Source organism: Lissotriton helveticus, chromosome 3_1, assembly GCF_964261635.1.
Source record: "Lissotriton helveticus chromosome 3_1, aLisHel1.1, whole genome shotgun sequence".
Classification (NCBI taxonomy): domain Eukaryota; kingdom Metazoa; phylum Chordata; class Amphibia; order Caudata; family Salamandridae; genus Lissotriton; species Lissotriton helveticus.
In genome coordinates, this window is record NC_136061.1 from 844,842,502 (window position 1) to 844,860,723 (window position 18,222).

At 46.8% G+C, this 18,222-nt stretch overlaps 1 protein-coding gene across 4 annotated transcripts in view; it reads right to left on the minus strand.

Annotated features, from left to right (window-relative positions):
• Positions 1-18,222, minus strand: part of KIAA0319L (KIAA0319 like) — a 907,721-nt gene that overhangs the window by 181,494 nt on the left and 708,005 nt on the right. For all 4 annotated transcript variants that reach the window (XM_078681143.1, XM_078681142.1, XM_078681144.1 and 1 more), the window contains 3 exons: positions 8,083-8,231; positions 7,572-7,723; positions 5,002-5,140 (listed from right to left, as the gene is read on the minus strand). In XM_078681143.1, the coding sequence (XP_078537269.1) occupies positions 5,002-5,140; positions 7,572-7,723; positions 8,083-8,231 (440 nt within the window). The remainder of the gene's footprint in view (positions 1-5,001; positions 5,141-7,571; positions 7,724-8,082; positions 8,232-18,222) is intronic.

The following is an 18,222-nucleotide window of genomic DNA, read 5'->3' on the forward strand; positions in this document are numbered from 1 at the left end:
AACGAATCCAGATTGATCCGGCAGTACTAGTCTGGTCATGAGCAGCGAGAACCGCGTGGCCAGGATCTTGGCGAGTATTTTAACATCGCAGTTTAGGAGGGACAGTGGACGGTAAGAGTCACAGGAGGAAGGGTCTTTATCCGGCTTCAGGAGGGAGGTAATGACCACCTCGCGCATAGAGCCGGGAAGTATCCCATCAGCAAGGGACTCGGTAAAGACCTCGCGGAGCACAGGCGCCATGATGTCAATATAGGCTTTGTAAAACTCTGCTGGTATGCCGTCGAGCCCCGGAGCTTTACCATTTTTGAGGGACATAATGGCGTCGCGAACCTCGTCCAGTTCGAAAGGTGCCGCTAGAAACTCCCTGTCGCCATCGCTGAGCCAGCAGAGCGCCACGGCATTGAGGTATTCAGCGTATGACCCGTCCGCCTCTGCTGTGGTCGTATAGAGCGACGAGTAGTGCGCCGTGAATGCGGAGAGTATCTCATCCGACTCTCTGATAGTGGCACCTGATTCATCAGTAAGCTCTAGTATATTGGTGTGCACTCGGTCTGGACGTGTAATCGCAGCTAGTACCTTACCAGGTCTATCCCCCTCGCAGTACTTCCGGGCGACCCAGTGCTTACCCCTATACTTCGCTTCTCTGGCCGCCTCCTCCTCATATTTGGACAGTGTTTCTCTGAAAGTCGCATGTAGTTGTGGGTCAGTGTCTGATGTCATGCGGAGTTCCAGTTCTCGCAGGTCTTTGTCTAGTGTGGTGATGGTGTGAAGAATGGCGCGCAGTACCCCGTGACCCTTAGAAATGCAGAAACCCCTGACAGTGACCTTGAAAGCCTCCCATACATGTTCAACTGATTCCACCGAACCCTTATTCCTAGGGAAAAAATCCTCGATCTCCTCACCCAGCTCAGTACGAAAGAGGTTGTCGAGGAGCATATCAGGACGCAATCTCCACTGCGGCCTCGTGTTGTCCCACCCAGGAGTACGGAACTGCATCCTGACAGGACTATGGTCAGAATAGGTACGAGGCAGATGGTCCACCCCCAACAATTCTATAGCGATGTCTCTGCTAATCAGGAAGTAATCGAGGCGCGCCCATGTCCCAGTATGAGATGTGAAGTGCGTACCCTCCCGTCCAAGGGGATGCAGGTGTCGCCAGGCATCCAGCAGTCCCCCCTCCTCCACAACCCCTTGCAAAGCTTCTCGGGCCCCGGGCTTATAAGAGTTAACTCCATCCGCTCTGTCTAGGGGGGGCGCCAGCGCCAAGTTAAAGTCACCACCCCAGATGACATGTCGTGCCCCCACAGCCACAATCTTACCCCACAATGTAGAAAAAAAGGCAGGTGAATCGACATTCGGTGCATACATAGACACAAACAAATAGATTGCATGGCCCACCCTACCCCACAACAAAGCATAGCGGCCCTCTTTGTCCACCTCCTCCCCTAGGCGATGAAAAGGCACTCCACGGGCAATCAGCACCGCGACACCTCTTGCATAGGTCGAGTAGGAGGAAAATACTCGAGCGTGAGCCCACTTTGACGCAAAAGAAACAGCACTTCGCGCAGGTAGATGGGTCTCCTGCAGCATGGCAATCTGCACATGATGTCTAACTAAGTAGGCAATAACATTTCTGCATTTTTTAGCATCATTCAGTCCTCGGACATTCCATGATAAACATGTCAAACGCGCCGTCGCAGTCAAGGCAGCCATGGAAACAGCAATAGTATACATAAGAGCGCCCGAGGGGGTCGCATCATGACACCACCCCCACCCCTCCAGCACCGAGACACACACCAAGCGAGCACATATAAACACAATCCGAGCACAGCGATCCTCAAGAACTCCAACCCCCCCCCTCCCACCCCAGCATCCCAATCATGCCAGAAGCCATGGAACCCACCCACAGAGCCCTCCCCCCTCCCCCCCAACTGTAGCAGCGCAAACAGCGCAAAGACGCAACAGTGCAATGGGGAACACCCGACAGGGGTACAACATAGAGCGCGCACTGCCACCATCTGATCCCTAGCTCCAGAACTATACCGCCCTCGGTGGAGACTAGGGCCGAGACAGTGGTCCTTGGTGTACGTTACCACTGGGGTGCAAGGTTCATGCAGGTCCATCACTCGTGTAGCATCCCAGCTACCAGTGTCCAAGTCGTTGTCAGCAGGCAGGTCGGTGCAGTGTATTTGCAGCTCAAAGCGTGAGGTGATAGTTAGTCATCGCGATGCACCGGAGGCAGGTCGTCATTCTCCAGGTCGTCCGCAGGGTTCTGCTCGTCCCTACGTGCCCTTCGGATCTTCTTCAGGAAGTCCTCAGCCTTTTGCGGGTTAGTAAAAAAACTTTGCTTGCCTTGATGGGTGACTCGGAGCTTTGCAGGATACAAAAGGGCATAGTCTATTTGAGCTTCTCGCAGTTTTTTTTTCACTGGGAGGAACTTGCGCCGTTCGTCCTGAACCATCGGCGTAAAGTCGGGGTAGATGGAGAAAGTGATCCCTTCATACTGCAACGATCTTTGAGTTCGAGCAGCTCTGAGGGCGGTATCGCGATCGCGATAGTTCAAGAGACGAGCAATTATAGGCCTCGGTGGCAGACCAGGCTGTGGCACAGGTGCCAGGGAGCGGTGGGCCCTCTCCACAATGAATTGAGGCGAGAAAGCGTCTTCTCCGATCGAGCCCCTAAGCAGTTTCTCCACATATAGTTCCATCCTGCCAGTGGCCGTGGATTCCGGCACATTTGTAATGCGAACGTTGTTTCGGCGGCTACGCGCCTCCAAGTCCTCGTTCTTCGCCGCTATAATACGAAGCAGGTTGTCCATTCTGGCCAGCTGCGCCGTATGGGTCGTGGCCATGTCAGTGTTGTCAGAGATCCTCTGCTCCGCAGTAGTAATGCGCTCTTCATGGCGGTCAACTTTGTGAACCAGGGCGTCCAGACGGGCCGTGACCCCGTCCACTTTCTCCACAACGGTGGCAAAGCCTTGACGCATTTCCTGCATCAGGTTGGTGAGGTCCACAGCGGGGGCCGGAGGTGAGGAGGGTTGCGGAGGCGGCGCGCTGGGCCCCGGGTTCATCTGTGATGATGTGGCGTTTTTGCGCGCACTGTCGAAGCTTAGCTTAGGCTGGCGGGTCTCTGGTCGCCCCATGACAGTGTCCGGCGACAGGCGATGTGCCACAATGAGAGGGGTCAGTGCGATCCGGCGCTGGTGCAGGCCGGGAACAGTAGGAGGTAGGCGGATAGGTCCCTATGAACAGCAGTAGGGGCGACACCAAGGAGAAGCGCTATTCAGCCTTATAGCGCCAAGAGGCAGTGAGTGAGCAGCCAGCCAGGGGCTCGTGGTCGCAGCAACAGTCACCTTCAGCAGTTATCCGGATGGGGAGCAGCAGACAGCAGGGGCCAAGCCAGACGGTCAGAGCGGGACTAGCAGCAGCCGTGTGATGTGTCCTGTAGGATGGCACCCCTCACGTCTCAGCAGGCAACCGGTGAGTGAGGCGGGAACGTGGCGGGGGGCACTGCGCAACAGGGGGGGGCCACTTCCAACCCCCAGTAGGCAGATTCAGAGGTCCGCACCGCACAGGCTTGGATCCGCGGCGTTGTGGGAGACAAGGTCGGCAGTCCCAGGGGGCTACAGCTCTGCCCGCCGTGCGGGGAATGCCCCCCTCAGCGCTAATAAGGTGAGTCCACGAGAGGCTTGGGGGGGGGGGGGACCCAACGAAAGTCCACAGCAGCCGCCTACCTGCACGGCAGTCTCCGCACACCGTCCCGGATGGATCGAGAAGAAGGAGTCCTGGCGCGGCCCTGGGTCCTCGTGGCAGTCCCCGAGGTCGCGTGATCGCGGTGGCCGGGCGCCCGCCCTCCGCCGCTCCGGAGCTCAAGCCGGGCGGAATTCAGCAGCCTGTAACTTCTGCTTCAAAGCCGACAGCGGCTCCAAACTCGGAACGAGTGTAGGGTGCAGCACAAGGATGCAGAATTCAGTCTTTGTAGGGCGATATAGCACCCCGTGGCGCAGGATTGAGGAAGGATATATGTCCAAGGAGCGGGAGCTGCACGTCTAGGCAGCCATTCTGCAAGCGCGCCCTCTAGCGCCCCACAAACTGGATATTCTTAAGCAGAGAGAGAGAGAGCGAGAGAGAGACAGAGTACAAACACATGTATACACGTATTATTGGATCCCACCTGTAGGTATGACAATTCAATGATTGTGATTAGCAATATCAATGGAGAGCTCATGAAGGTGAACCATTTATCTGGGGCATCCATTCTCCCATATTAGATGAAAATATGGAAAAAAATGTAAATCAGAATAAGAGTGCAGAAAAAATTAACTCTGATTCCCCAGAGCAGCAAGGCTGGTTGATAAAAGCCCCCCCCCCTAAATTCATGCTTCAATCAATATATGAAATGTAAATAGAATTTCCAGACATCAAGCAAGGGCATGTGACACTTCTGACGTAGCTGAGAAAATGAATGCAGTATAAACGCACTAACTGTGATTCACAAGTGTTTTGAAGGTTACATTTTTTTATTCATGTTTAAATATGTGGCAGAACAATTTTATGTTCAGATTATCTGCAGAGTGCTCACTCAAATATTTGCTGGCAAAGACCTAATGAACAGGGAGCAACCAATTGAAAATGGAAGAAAGGATACGTCATATGTTTCCACCTGTTGTCACACAAGCAGTGGCTATGAACACTGTCAAAACTATAAGTCTAGTATTACAGTGATCCCAGAGGTAGTGCACATATATTTCATTATGGCCAGACAGCACAGCTTTGAATTAAACCGTTTCCAAATTAACCACATTCTAGCCAATTAATTTAGAAAATGCTGAAAATGGTGAATTGAACTTTCTGGCACTTTGTGACCTTCACCATCCACATTCACCTACATTGCAGGGTCTTTTTTGCACGTGTTTAGTAGAAATGCACACACAGCAATTTGGTACATGAAAATAAGCACTTAACAATGGATATCTCTTGGTTGCTTGCTTTTGATGCTCACCAGCTTTCACTTCCACCGTGGCTCTGTCAGCGTCACTTTCCCCTTTCGCATCGGTCACCTTCAGATGAAAGGTATAGGTTCCTTCCACCAGGTTTGCCAGGAAAAGCACAGGATGGTGATCAGAGTTGTTCAACACCTCCTGTTGGGTTTAAAACAATGTACTAAGACTGTGAAACTGCTGGTCTCTACTCTTTATACCCCCGAATAATTAGCACATAGTACCATGCAATCCAGTACAGTATAACTTTCTCTAATGTGTTATATTCAGCTGAATCACTAAGTGCACATCACTGAACTGGAATGCAGTGACGGCCGGCACAGGTAAGAGTGGTGAGGTGGGTGCGGGGTCGGAGTCAAATCAACAGACAACGGGATAAGTAAAATTAAATTGAAAAATAAATAAAACCACTTGCATTGCGAGTGATGCAGCGACCGCAAGGTAAGTGGTTTTATTTATTTTTCTATTTCATTGTATCTATCCCATCGTCTGTCGACTCCCCCCCACCCCTCTTACCTGTGCAGCCACTGTTGGAATGCGTAAAAAAAAAACTGTACTGAAATGTGAATACAACGTCATAGTAGGTGTTCCCAGTATATGCACAACCTTACTATCAATTATGTCATTTTAGATGTTGTACCGATAATATCAGTGATATCAGAAATCATGTCATGAGTGATGTAACGTGGAATAATTAGCAGTGCATGGCGAGGGCACAAATTATAGTTACTTTAGGGCATGAGTTAAAGTAACTTGCGATACATTTCAGTATTTTTTGTAGTGTAAAACGTTACATTGTCACTGGAACTTTCACCTAACATTAGTTTAACTTTTGATTTTTTTCATTACATTTTTCCGTTTTTGTTTTTAATGTTAAATAAAATATAATTACACATCCTAAGTATAACACCACTTAAACATTTGTTTTTTTCAGTAAATTTCTAATTTTTGTTTTTTACGTAAAGTAATATTTTATTACCATACTTAACACCAACCACATGCCGCACACAGCCTTTGAGTGTGTGCGGTGTGGGGTTAGCCACAGGGCTTGGCCTGCAGCCAGGCCCTGCACCCAACGCCTTGCGGGTAGCCAACCTCAAACCATGCAAGGCCAAAGGGTTAGGTGCAGGACCTGGCAAGGAGCTGGGAAAGTTTGTGGCTGCATTCTTCCCTTTGGACAAGGCCAATGTGTTAAGAGTATTTTCGCCCCCAAAGGTTTCACCGGGGACAGGTGTGACAAGGGGCACTTGAACGGCCGCTTTCCTTCTCAACACGCTTCCAGAGGCTACGGCTCCAGGCAAGGACAATGGCAGGACTCTTCCAAGTTCAGCATTTGTCGCAGGTGGATGGGGAGGGTGTTCCATGTCTTGGTGGCAAGGTGGGATAATGATCTGCCACCAGTGGTCGATTGGTGGTTGCGTGGAACAGTGGCGAGATCAGCGGAGCGAAGCTGCGGTTCGGGGTGTAGAAGGGGAGTTGTTTGTTGAGTTATGCTGGTCCGGCGTTGTGGAGTGCTTTGTAAGCGTTGGTGAGGAGCTTGGAGGTGATCCTCTTGTTGACGGGGAGCCAATGCAGGTCTCTCAGGTGGGCAGTGTTGTGGCTGTGGATGTCGAGGATGAGGCCGTAATCCAGCCTGCTGCTGACGAGGGCCTGGGTGACCGTCCTTCTGGTTCCGGTGGGGATCCATCTGTAGATCTTGCGAAGCATGCGGAGGGTGTTGAAGCAGGAGGAGACGGTGTTGACTTGCTGGGCCATTGAGAGTGATGAGTCCAGGATGAACCCCAGGTTGCATGCGTGTTTGGTGCAGCTCCCAGCGCTGCCGGCCCCCAGGAGTCGTCCCAGGCGGATGGGGTGGAGCAGAGGATGAGGACCTCAGTCTTGTCTGAGTTCAGTTTCAGCAGACTGTTCTTCATCCATTTGGCGACTGCCTTCATTCCTTCGTGGAGGTTGGTTTTGGCGGTGTCCCTGGTGAGGGAGAAGATCAGCTGGGTGTCGTCGGTGTATGCGACGATGTTGAGGTCGTGAGTTCGGACGGTGTTGGCGAGCGGTGCCATGAAGACGTTAAAGAGGGTCGGGCTGAGGGATGATCCTTGGGGTACGCCGCAGGTGATCTTGGTGGCTTCGGATCGGAATGGAGGGAGGCGAACTCTCTGGGTTCTGCCGGTGAGGAAAGAGGTGATCCAGTCCAGGGCTTTGTCGCGGATCCCCGCGTCGTGGAGGTGTGTCCGTAGGGTGCGGTGGCAGACGATGTCGAAGGCGGTCGAGAGGTCCAGGAGGATGAGGGCCGCGGTTTTGCTGTTGTCCAGCAGGGTCCTGATGTCGTCGGTGGCAGAGATGAGGGCGGTTTCAGTTCTGCGGTTCCTGCTGAATCTGGATTGGGACGAGTCCAGGGTGTTGGACTGTCATAGGACTCCCAGCTGGACAGGAGGGGGGGGGGGGCACGGGGAGACTAAATGTCCATTTAAATATGACAGGAGAAACAACCCAAACACGTAATGACCTTTTTTCTCAGTACTTGAGATAGTATCGTTTTCCAAAGGCATCATCCAATGTATAATACTAGATCACTCACCCCGGCTGCTGGGCTGCCTTCATCCCGCACCCATGAATAGCTGACAATGCCCTTGTCGTCTGATGACTTGGAACCATCAAGCTCCGCTGTGCTCGTCGGAAGAGTGATGACCACATTCCCAGTAATCTTGGCCACAGGTGGTTTGTTTATTTCTACAGTGAAATAGGCAAAAAGGGAGAATTGTATAAATAACCTTCAACTGACATGCGGCTCCCAAAACTGCAAAAGAATGCTCCTAGCTTATTCGTAGGCCTGATCCTGACATTAGCCACACCCCTGATACTTGTTTGAGCCATGCCTCTAATCCTTCCCTGGGTCCCACCATTACTTCTCACCTGGGTTCCACACCCTTAAGTCTTAATCTGAACCCCAATGCTGCTAACGCCTACGCTTTGCAACTTGACCCTCCCCAAGCAGATTCTTTTGCCCTTAACTTTTGCCTGAACAATGCCTTTGCTCATTGTATGCATTCCAGAGAAACAAGTATGCCAGCTTTCAACACATTTCCTACCTTCTCTGACAATGACATTCACAGAGCTTTGACTCTGCAGGTTCCGCTCATCCTTCACAGTCAACGTGAATGCATAAGTCCCCACCTGAAGGCCCGTCACTGTTGCCACACTGCTGTTGGAATTTTCAATTTTGACGCCATCTGGGCCCCTTGAAACCAAAAGTAATAATTCAGCACCAGTTTTATGTAACTTTAACAATATAAGCCCTAAACACAGAATCTATCATTAGGTAGTGAAAGCCTGTGCAAGGCGATACACCTGCAACCCAATAGCACAGCAGAAAGATACACGAAGAAGACATATCACTATGTATGGCTGAGAAGTCTATGACCCCCTTAAGAACTGGGAAACCGTGATTCATGGTTAGTGAGGCTGCACATACAGAGAACTTAGCGTGGTGTGAGTGAGTGCTGGACCCATGATAAAATACGGACTAATTCTATCTGATGTCAGTTAGTGTGGTGCTCATGAGACTGTTCTACTGGGAATGCTCATCTGGGAGTCTGGCAGGGCAGGGCCAGTGAAGCTGTCGTCAAGTGATATGAGAAAACTCCATGCACTTGGATACAGCATTTTATTTAGAAGTTTTAGCACAGATTTTCAATTAAACCAGACTGAGACCACAAGTCAATGAATGCAACTGTTTGTCAACTAAAAGACAGATTTGGAAACAAGGTGGTCCTGTGATTTGAAGTTATCTGATAACCTTAAAACTGCTGTAGCTCATCAGTTGTTAACAGGTGAGAGGGGGATGCTGAAGTAGCTGGTGTACAGGTGAGAGTTCAGTTTGGGCTCGGTGACATTGACAACAACCACTACTGGTAGGAGAAGGACCATAGCTCAATAAAGAGATGATCTACAAACATCTTATACAACAGCCAGGTTTTAGACAACATTCGGAGGAAAAATGTGCTACACAAGTGGATCTTCTTCCAATTCAAAACAGAGAAGCCTTTTCAACTGTATATGTCTTGACTGGTGCAACCATCACTAATCACCTCTTTTCAGATAGTACCAAGACGTCCCCTGGAGGGAAGAGAGTGAGTTTAACTTTAAATCCAGGAGGTTGGGTAGTCACAGAAAGTAATGCTTCAATGACGAAGCACTGCATTTATTTTCCTCAACAAAGAGTGTACGAATTGGGAAAATATTTACACAATGAGGTTCTGGTTTCTTGCTGAAACCTGCTATTCTCCTCCAATGGTGTTGGGGAATGTTTGCACGAATGCTTCGTAGCGTACGTATTCCCAAATTACCTTAAATGGCCACATCAATGACAAGGAACTTGTGAAGACATTTTTTCAGTAGAAATGTACAGATTAATATTCTTGTATCAGTAGGAAAAACAGGATGATGAAACTTGGTCACCAGGCTTCCAGACTCAATCTCCAGGAGTTTCTTTTAGTTTACACTGGGTTTCACTCAACAGCTATTTGCCATTCTTACTATCACACAATTTATGATAATACTGATAGTCTCACACAGACATAAAACACTGTGAGGATACCCGTGCCTTTCATTGATCTGTACTGGCAATGCTTTTCAAAAAGGGTTCTTCTTTCCAATAGAGAATGTATCTTTCTGTGTAGCAAACAAATTCTTTATTGGTAATGTAAATTGTTCAATCCTTCATACTTTACAACTCTCCAAAAATAAATGCATAAATAGCCAACACCCAACCCCTCTTTCTCAAGGTTGTAAATAAACCAAAGTAATAAAATAGAGATCTAAAATGCCATATATAACAATTTGTCATAGGAACAAAAACAGCACATCGTGATTTATGGAATACTTAAATTATGATCAATGTCCTGAACCTTGAAACTCAAAAACAAAAAGAAAAGAAAAAAGGGGGAACCGCACTTAAAATATATTACAAAAAAGATTTGTTCACTTTTTAATTTGGAACACAGCTAAATGCATAAATAATAATTACCAAATAATCTCATATCTATATCACTGCCATTCCATTAAGAACATTTTCAAACCGCTGGTTCTGCTTTCACATTAACAAAGGTCAATGTGAGACATGTGCCGGGCCACATAGCCCTTTTCTTTTGCATTTCACAAAATAATTGAGAGTTTTTGCTCGAGAGGAACTGCATAATGTTTAACTGGCAAAACACCCACAGATTCCATTTGAAATACCATTCTCCAAAAAAGCTGTTGAAAGTCAGTCCAAAATACCCCTGGTGAAATTCAGAAACATAACAATGTCACAGCCAAACTACTCTCAGAAGATAAAGAAAGTAATGTAACCAAAAACTAAACTACAAGAACTGTATCTCATGTGAAATGTGTTGATCCTGCCCCACTCATTCTCAATAGGGAAAAAAAAAGAAATGATCTACATGGATCTCAAAAAACTTAAGTTAATAAATATTCCACAGCAATGAGAAATATCCCCAAAATACCTCACTCCAGACAGAAATGTGAAAACATTAGTAAATTCTTCAACAACAAAATATAAAAAGTCAGCAATGCCATTCAAAAAAATCCAGGCAATACTTTATCAACACAATCTCCATACTACCTCACCAAACACTGAGCAAAGAAAATGCATGAGAAAATGGGAGTTATTTTACCCTGCCAACACAGGGTTATTTTACGCAATCTTCTCCAGGGAAACCCCTATTCTGGATACCATAAACCAACATTTAGTCACCTTCATCAACATTTACAGGCTGCAGGTTATAAATGTCCCAAGGGAACTGTCTGGACTGGAGTAAAAACAAATTTGAGGAAATAAAATCATTAAAGTAAAAGATCATTTTAAAAGTGTTTATAACAAAAGCAATTCAAAAACAAACGTTCAAAGGATCTAAAAATTGGTTACGTTGTGAATTACACAATGACTAGGCTGCAACTAAAAACTCAGCACTATGTCATTAAACAACGGTAAATGATGGCTACAACCGTCTGTAGGGACAGTTTAGAGATGGACAAAACTAGGAAGTCTGAAGATGAACATCACCACAAAAGTTTGAGGAGCCACAGTGAAGAGGACTTTTTTATACATACAAAGGGTAGACCCAATGGTACTGGGACCTGGGTAAATACTAGTACAGTCTAGAGTGGCCCCAGTAACTGAAGACTAACTAAACATATATCACTTTATGTATCTCTATAGCAATACTCATTAACAAAAAAAGGTGCAGGTAAATGTTATTTAATCACAATGCCAGACAATTAAATTGTACACATAAAAGTCACAAAACACAATTTTCATATATATACAAATGGTGCCCAGCAGGACAGGGATCATATATTGATGGAAGATTCAGCGAGGAGCGACGCCAGCACCGCTTGAATATTTCTCCTTTACCATCACCAAAGACCAATACTTTGTCTCACCTTTTTCAGATATTAGTTACTGAAAATCGCCATTGTCTGCACGGATGTAACCAATTTAGATGTTTTTAACAGGAAGGGACACGCTGATTTGTCCTTGTTTGGTGTGCTTTTGTCGCACTCTTCATTTAGGAGACCTCCCTGGCCCACACATCTTCACTGAGTTCTCATTGCAGTATTTTGGTGCCCACATGTAATGACGGTCCTGATGAAGACCCCGGTGTAAGGTGTTCATCAACCAACGTCATAATTGTGGAGTCGAAACGTAGACTTTTCTTTCACGTAAAGCTAACCCTTGAAAACAACGGAAATAATATTTACTGTGTTTTACTTGTGTGGTATAGATATTGATTACCTACATGGATAACTAATGTAGGTAACATCTTGAAAGCCTGATTTATTGAGAATTTGGCATATGATTGCACCCCTTTTTCCATGCTTTCTCACACAATCACGTATCCTCACCCAAATTCACGTACCCCTTCCTTTTTCCCTGTCCTGCTGGGCACCATTTGTATATATATGAAAATTGTGTTTTGTGACATTTATGTGTACAATTCTGGTAACCAATATAAATACATATTGGTGGTAACAGATTCATATTCACGATTCCATATGTTTGTCAGAGAAAGCAGGAGCTTAAGCAAGACTTGCAGTGTCTGATACCTATGGAAGCAGTCAACACCTTTCATTCAGGCAATGGTCCTGTTTTCACCCCCAAAGCTTACAGGGCTGCTATATCTGCTTTAGGAATATGTCTGCAATTCAGCAATCCGTATCAAGATGCACGCTAACAGCATGCTTAACCAAGCCCGGACTGTTATGGTACTCAGTTCAGTTCTTAGTTAGTACCAGCATCTGTATGGAATCTGGAGATCATTAAATACCTTGTCTAGACGAGTACTGGAAGGGCACAATCCATCCGAGTTGCTCTTTGGAGAGTCAATGTATGTACAAATCCTATATATAATAGATAATCTTATCCTATATATCCTAGATAATCCTGCGAAGGCGGCATACAAAAAAATAAGTTTACCTGGACCAACGTTGAAATTTCCGACAGAGTGTCCAAGTGGTCAGCGATAAGCTGTATAAACTGAAGCATCCTTAAGCAGTTACCGACGAAATTGAAGGTTTCACCAGCTGCTGTTGCGTGGGCCCTACAAGTAGGTCCTCTAGTCCGAGAAAAAAATCCACAATAAGGAAGCTTTTGGGCTATCCTAGAGACCACCTGTTACAGTTCTTGGTGTAAAAGGCAAACAAACTGTAATTCTGCCTTCTTCACCTGGTTCAATGAAAAACAGTAGGTGCACATTGACCACGTTTAGAAGCACAATTAAGAATGGAAGTTTTCAGCTTTTCCCTACTCTGAATGAAATACCCTAAGAGCGCAGTCACTTCTCTAGCTTGAGCACCTTGCCGGGGATATTTGATCCTACTGTGTTTCCAGCTTCACACCGAGCAATAGATAAGAATCAGAAGCTGCAATTACTACAGTTGCAAATGTTCCAAGCAAAGCTGTGGTTTATTAAGACACCCCCTCCACTGCATAAGTCATCTACTGAGATGATGCCTTTTCATGAAACAAAACTTTATGAAAATGTATCTGCATTCTAGACAGAGGACTTTTCATCACACTCCACAGTCACTCTATGCAAGTCTTCTCCAACAAGCAGCTTGAAGGCTACTGGTAGCTCTCCATCTATCTGCAAGTAAATCTCCTGTGTGTAGCGTAGCCTATTTAAATAATAAAAATAGAAGCTTTTGCTTGGTTTAATTAATATATGTATACCAAAATTAAGTGTGTGTATTTTAGACTAAAATGTGTTTCTTTTCAGATATTTGAAGAAAAATAGCAGAATTTCCCAAATATATTTAAAGCTAATATTGAGAGATAAACCATGTGGCATTTGGGAGACTTTCCACATCTTATTACCTGGGCACCAAAGGCAATGCAGTTATGGCTGTTATGTATTATATATGTAGAGGCATTTTATGTTGACAGTCAAGCAATACACTGCGCAGCAGTGTTCGCGCAGCGAGAGTCCTTTTGACAGGGGTTTCGAAATGGACCCTGGAAATGAACACGCTTGTGCGTGTTTTTTTTGTTTTGCGGCCTGCAATTGGCTTTTGCGTGCGTGCTTGTTTTAAAGCTCGCTCACAATAGGCCAGAGGCGGGCGCATAGCTCCGCCCATGGCCTATTGGTGTCTATTATGCGCATTTCTGCGCATAATAGACACCATATGGCTTGCTGTGGCGCGCGCACCACTAGTGGCTTTATCTGGTTTTCGCTTTCCTTGTTTATGATACCCGCGGGCACGCCTTATGTATTACTTTTACCCATGGCTCGCAGCCTGTCACCCCATCCCGTCCCGGGTGCCGTGCTTAATGTGTCACTGGGAGAGGGAGATCGCTTCCAGCTCGTGCGACATCACTGTCAGAGCACTCCTTGTGCGGGCAGCAGAAGCAGTTACTTGCCCCTCTGTCGGAACAGGTGACTCAGAACCTGAGGGACTGGAACAGACAGACGGAAGCCCCTCGAACGTTACCCTACAGATGGCGGATGAGATACAGTAGGGGAGCTCAACTCGGCGTTATGGGACTATTATGTGCTGCTCTGTAGACCAAACTGAGACGCTTGATGCCCTTCTGGACCATGTGGCACTCAGAGGCCTCCCTTCAACAGCGGCAGGGGACCTGGTGAAACCGAGACCAGGAAATAACATCTGCTCTCAAGAACATGGCTACTGGCAAGTCACCTGGTCCCTTGTGCTCCTCTATTCATATGCCAGGCGACACCTGCATGCACCCCTCTCTGTCTGTATGTCGGCTAACCCTTGCCTCTGCTCCTCCGTCTGTATGTCAGCCGTCCTCTGCCTCTGCCCCTCTGTCTGTATGTTGGCTAACGCCTGCCTCTGCTCCTATGTCTCTATGTCCGCTAACCCCTGCCTCTGCTCCTCTGTCTATATGTCGGCTAACCCTTGCCTTTGCTACTCTGTCTGTATGTCGGCTGACGCCTACCTCTGCCCCTCTGTCTGTGTGTCGGCTAACCCCTGCCTCTGCCCCTCTTTCTGTATGTCAGCTAACCCCTGCCTCTGCTCCTCTGTCTGTATGTCGGCTAACCCCTGCCTCTGCTCCTCTGTCTCTATGTTGCCTAACCCCTGCCTCATCCTATGTCTCTATGTCGGCTAACCCCTGCCTCTGCTTTTCTGTGTCGGCTGGCCCCACCTGTGTTCCTCACTTCACCTGTCAGCTGACGTCACGTGTGCTCCTCACTTCATAATCCAGCTGTCTCTACTCGTGCTCATTCTTTCATGTGACAGCTGGCAACACATGTGCTCCTCTCTTTATATGCCGGTTAAACCCACCTCTGCTCTTCTCTTCATGAATGTGCCAGCTGTCCCACTTGTGCCCCTCCTTTCAGGCGTCAGCTGTCCCACTTGTGCCCCTCCTTTTATGCGTCAGCTCTCCCACTTGTGCCCCTCCTTTCATGCACCAGCTGTCCCACTTGTGCCCCTCCTTTTATGCATCAGCTGTCCCACTTGTGCCCCTCCTTTCCTTTTATGCATCAGCTGTCCCACTTGTGCCCCTCCTTTCTTGCACCAGCTGTCCCACCTGTGCTCCTCCGTTCATGCGCCAACTGTTTCACTTGTGCCTCTCCTTTCATGCGCCTGCTGTCCCACTTGTGGCCCTCCTTTCATGCACCAGCTGTCCCACATGTGCACCTCCTTTCATGCGCCAACTGTCCCACTTGTGCCCCTCCTTTCATGCGCCAACTGTCCCACTTGTGCCCCTCCTTTCATGCGCCAACTGTCCCACTTGTGCCCCTCCTTTCATTCACCAGCTGTCCCACCTGTGTTCCTCCTTTCACATGCCAACCTCTCCCACCTATGTTCCTCCTTTCATGTGCTAGGTCCCCCCCGTGCCCCTGCTTTCATGTGCTAGTTGTCACCCCTGTGTCCCTCCTTTTATGTGCTAGGTGTCCCCACTGTGCTGCTCCCTTCATACATTAGTGCTTCTTTGCTCACATCCAGCACAACTGTGCTGCCATGCTCAATGTTTAGTGTGAGATCCAATCAAGCACACTGTCAGTCTAGGCCTCCGGCTCTGACACTGGCAGAGGCTAAAATAAATCAATGTGGATGGGGGGGTGGTTTCAATACAAACAAGCATTTTCAATGCAATAGGTCTCGCATTATTAAAGTTTGAGCTATTGGTGATGCATTATTTAGCAATGCCAATAGCTCAAACTTTAATAATGCGAGACCTATTGCATTGTAAATGCTTGTTTACATTACTGCTGGCAACCCTAAGGTGATTGCTGGAAGTATTCTTGCATGTTTGGACTGCAACATGAAAGGTTTTTTTCATCATGTGGCTGATAACACTGTCATTTTAAAGCTAATAAAAGGACATTACATCTCTGAAAAAACTGTTCCACAACTCGTAATTCGATAACTTCAATCGCATCTCTCATTCCACAGAGCTACAGGAGATCTTTATGCTGCAAATATCACAGCTTATCGTGTGCCCGAGGGCATAGTTTGGAAAACGGTTCCCTACTAGGTTATAAGACCTACTGAGACATTGCAATTGCCATGTGTTCTTCAATGAATGATGTGATTATTCCTGGTTCTGTTTCATATGACTGGGACACAGAGACTCTAAAAGTATGATATTTGATTTACAAGTGCATACCACTATAAACAATGAGGATTGTTATTTGAATGCATTAAATTGGAAACAAATGTATTGTTTTTATCATTATGCACACTATTACATACATCGAACTAGTTATCTCCGAGAGATATACAATTACACACAGTGGGAGCTTTGTGAAGCGCCACCCTTTATATTTTTTTAAACGTCCACAACAATTCCAAAAGAACTTAATTATCACTAACAAACTGATGTATTCTGAGAAATTAAATTCAGACTCCACCCAATGCGAGTATTTGAAGAAACATATTGACGAAAAAAGTATTTGGGGAACCAATTACTGGAAGGTTCAAGGTAAAGAAGCTTTATTCTGACCATGTATGCTCCCCAAAGAAATGATTTTTCTGAAGGAAACCATTCAACAGACTACCAGTCTAGGATTCAGAACCCTTAAAGAAACCTCTATAACAAAGGTTAATTCAACACTATTCACCAATTGATAACCACAAAACACTTTGACTCTGAAATAAATGCTATGATTCAAAATGGAAGTTCTAATTCTTCTCAATTCCCTCCTGAAGGTTTAGCCTTATGGCCCTATGATTGCAATAGTCAAACAATTGGAGGAGTACACCCTGGAGACATTGAGATGTCTCCGAACTATAAATAGAGGTGCACAAAAAGGCGAATTTCTCCTTTTTCAAGAAGACCCCTCACTCACCAACCTAGTTGGTGACATGCTTCATCATAGGGGTCCCACCCGAATAGCCAAGTGGCATCCGGGTGAGCTACGACAGCAGATTACAGTGGAGCTGGGTTTATTGTGGTGCAAGTGAGTAAAAAAAAGTGGACTAAAAATTGGCCAGATTTAACTCCTTCAAGAAAAATTTATTCTGGAGTAACTGGACAATGTTAAAAAAAAAATGTAGGAAGCCGTTCTCGGTTAAATTGACCTTCGGTATCGCGCCGATGCGGGTCTCGGACTAGGCGTAACAGGCGGTGACTGGTCTTCACGCAACTGTTAGTAGAACCAGCACCTTGACCCCGGCTTCCATGAGGCACGCAACCTTGCGTATCTAATTGTTTCCTTTCAACATTTGAAGAGAGGACACCAGACTGAGTACATGGTTAGGTTTAGCAGTGACCAAGGGTAGGGTACACCTTAGCGTGTGTAGACCGACCTGGTCACACCCACTGGTCCTGACGAAAACCTGGTATTATCGCCATCAGGTTGAAACATGTAGACCATTTTATTTCACTTTTGTTTCACTACCAAGATACAGAAGGTCAACTTAACAAGAACGGCTTCTTAAAAATATTTTAATATTGTCCAGTTGCTCCAGAATAAATTTTTCTTGAAGGAGTTAAATCTAGCCAATTTTCTTTTTTTAATTTCCTTTTTATTAAAAAATGCAGTCAACAAAGAAACACATCAAGTGACATACGCATAAATCTTCAATGTTCCTCAATGACATTCCATACATTCAAAATATCACACAGTTATAGCAGTTAGCGGATCAAGAAAACTTGTGCGCTTCAGCTTCTTCCTGACAGGTTGGGGGGGGGCACAAATATCACCCCTGTAGTAATTCCAAGCCTCCCAGACCTTTCCCCCTTTCCCTGGGCATCCCCTGGCAGAATAGACTGACCTCTCCGTAAACATACACCAGTCCAAATCCTCCGTCCATTTCTCAATCCGGGGCGGCTGGCTGGCCCACCACAGTTGGGCGATATCAGGCTTCGCTATCATGAATGCCAACGTTGCCCATTGCGTTGTGTGCATGTTTAGGTCTGTTGGCTCCCAAACTTTCAGGCTGCATCTGCGGGCCTCTGGCTGCAAATCTATCCCCAGGACCGCCCGCAGTGTGCGGTGAATCTCTCCCCAATACGCTTGTACACTTTGGCAGTGGCACAGTATATGTGTGAAAGTCCCTAGTTCCCCACATCCCCTCTAGCACTATCCGCACGACCCATTTGGACCAGACAGGGCCCCGTGACATATGACCTGTGTAATATCTTAAGTTGCACCAGTCTCAGCCTCATCTGGATTGCCACCACCCGCGGGGAAGAAACTGCCTCCTGCCAGTCCTCATTGTCTAAATCCAGATCGTCCTCATTCCAGTGTCGT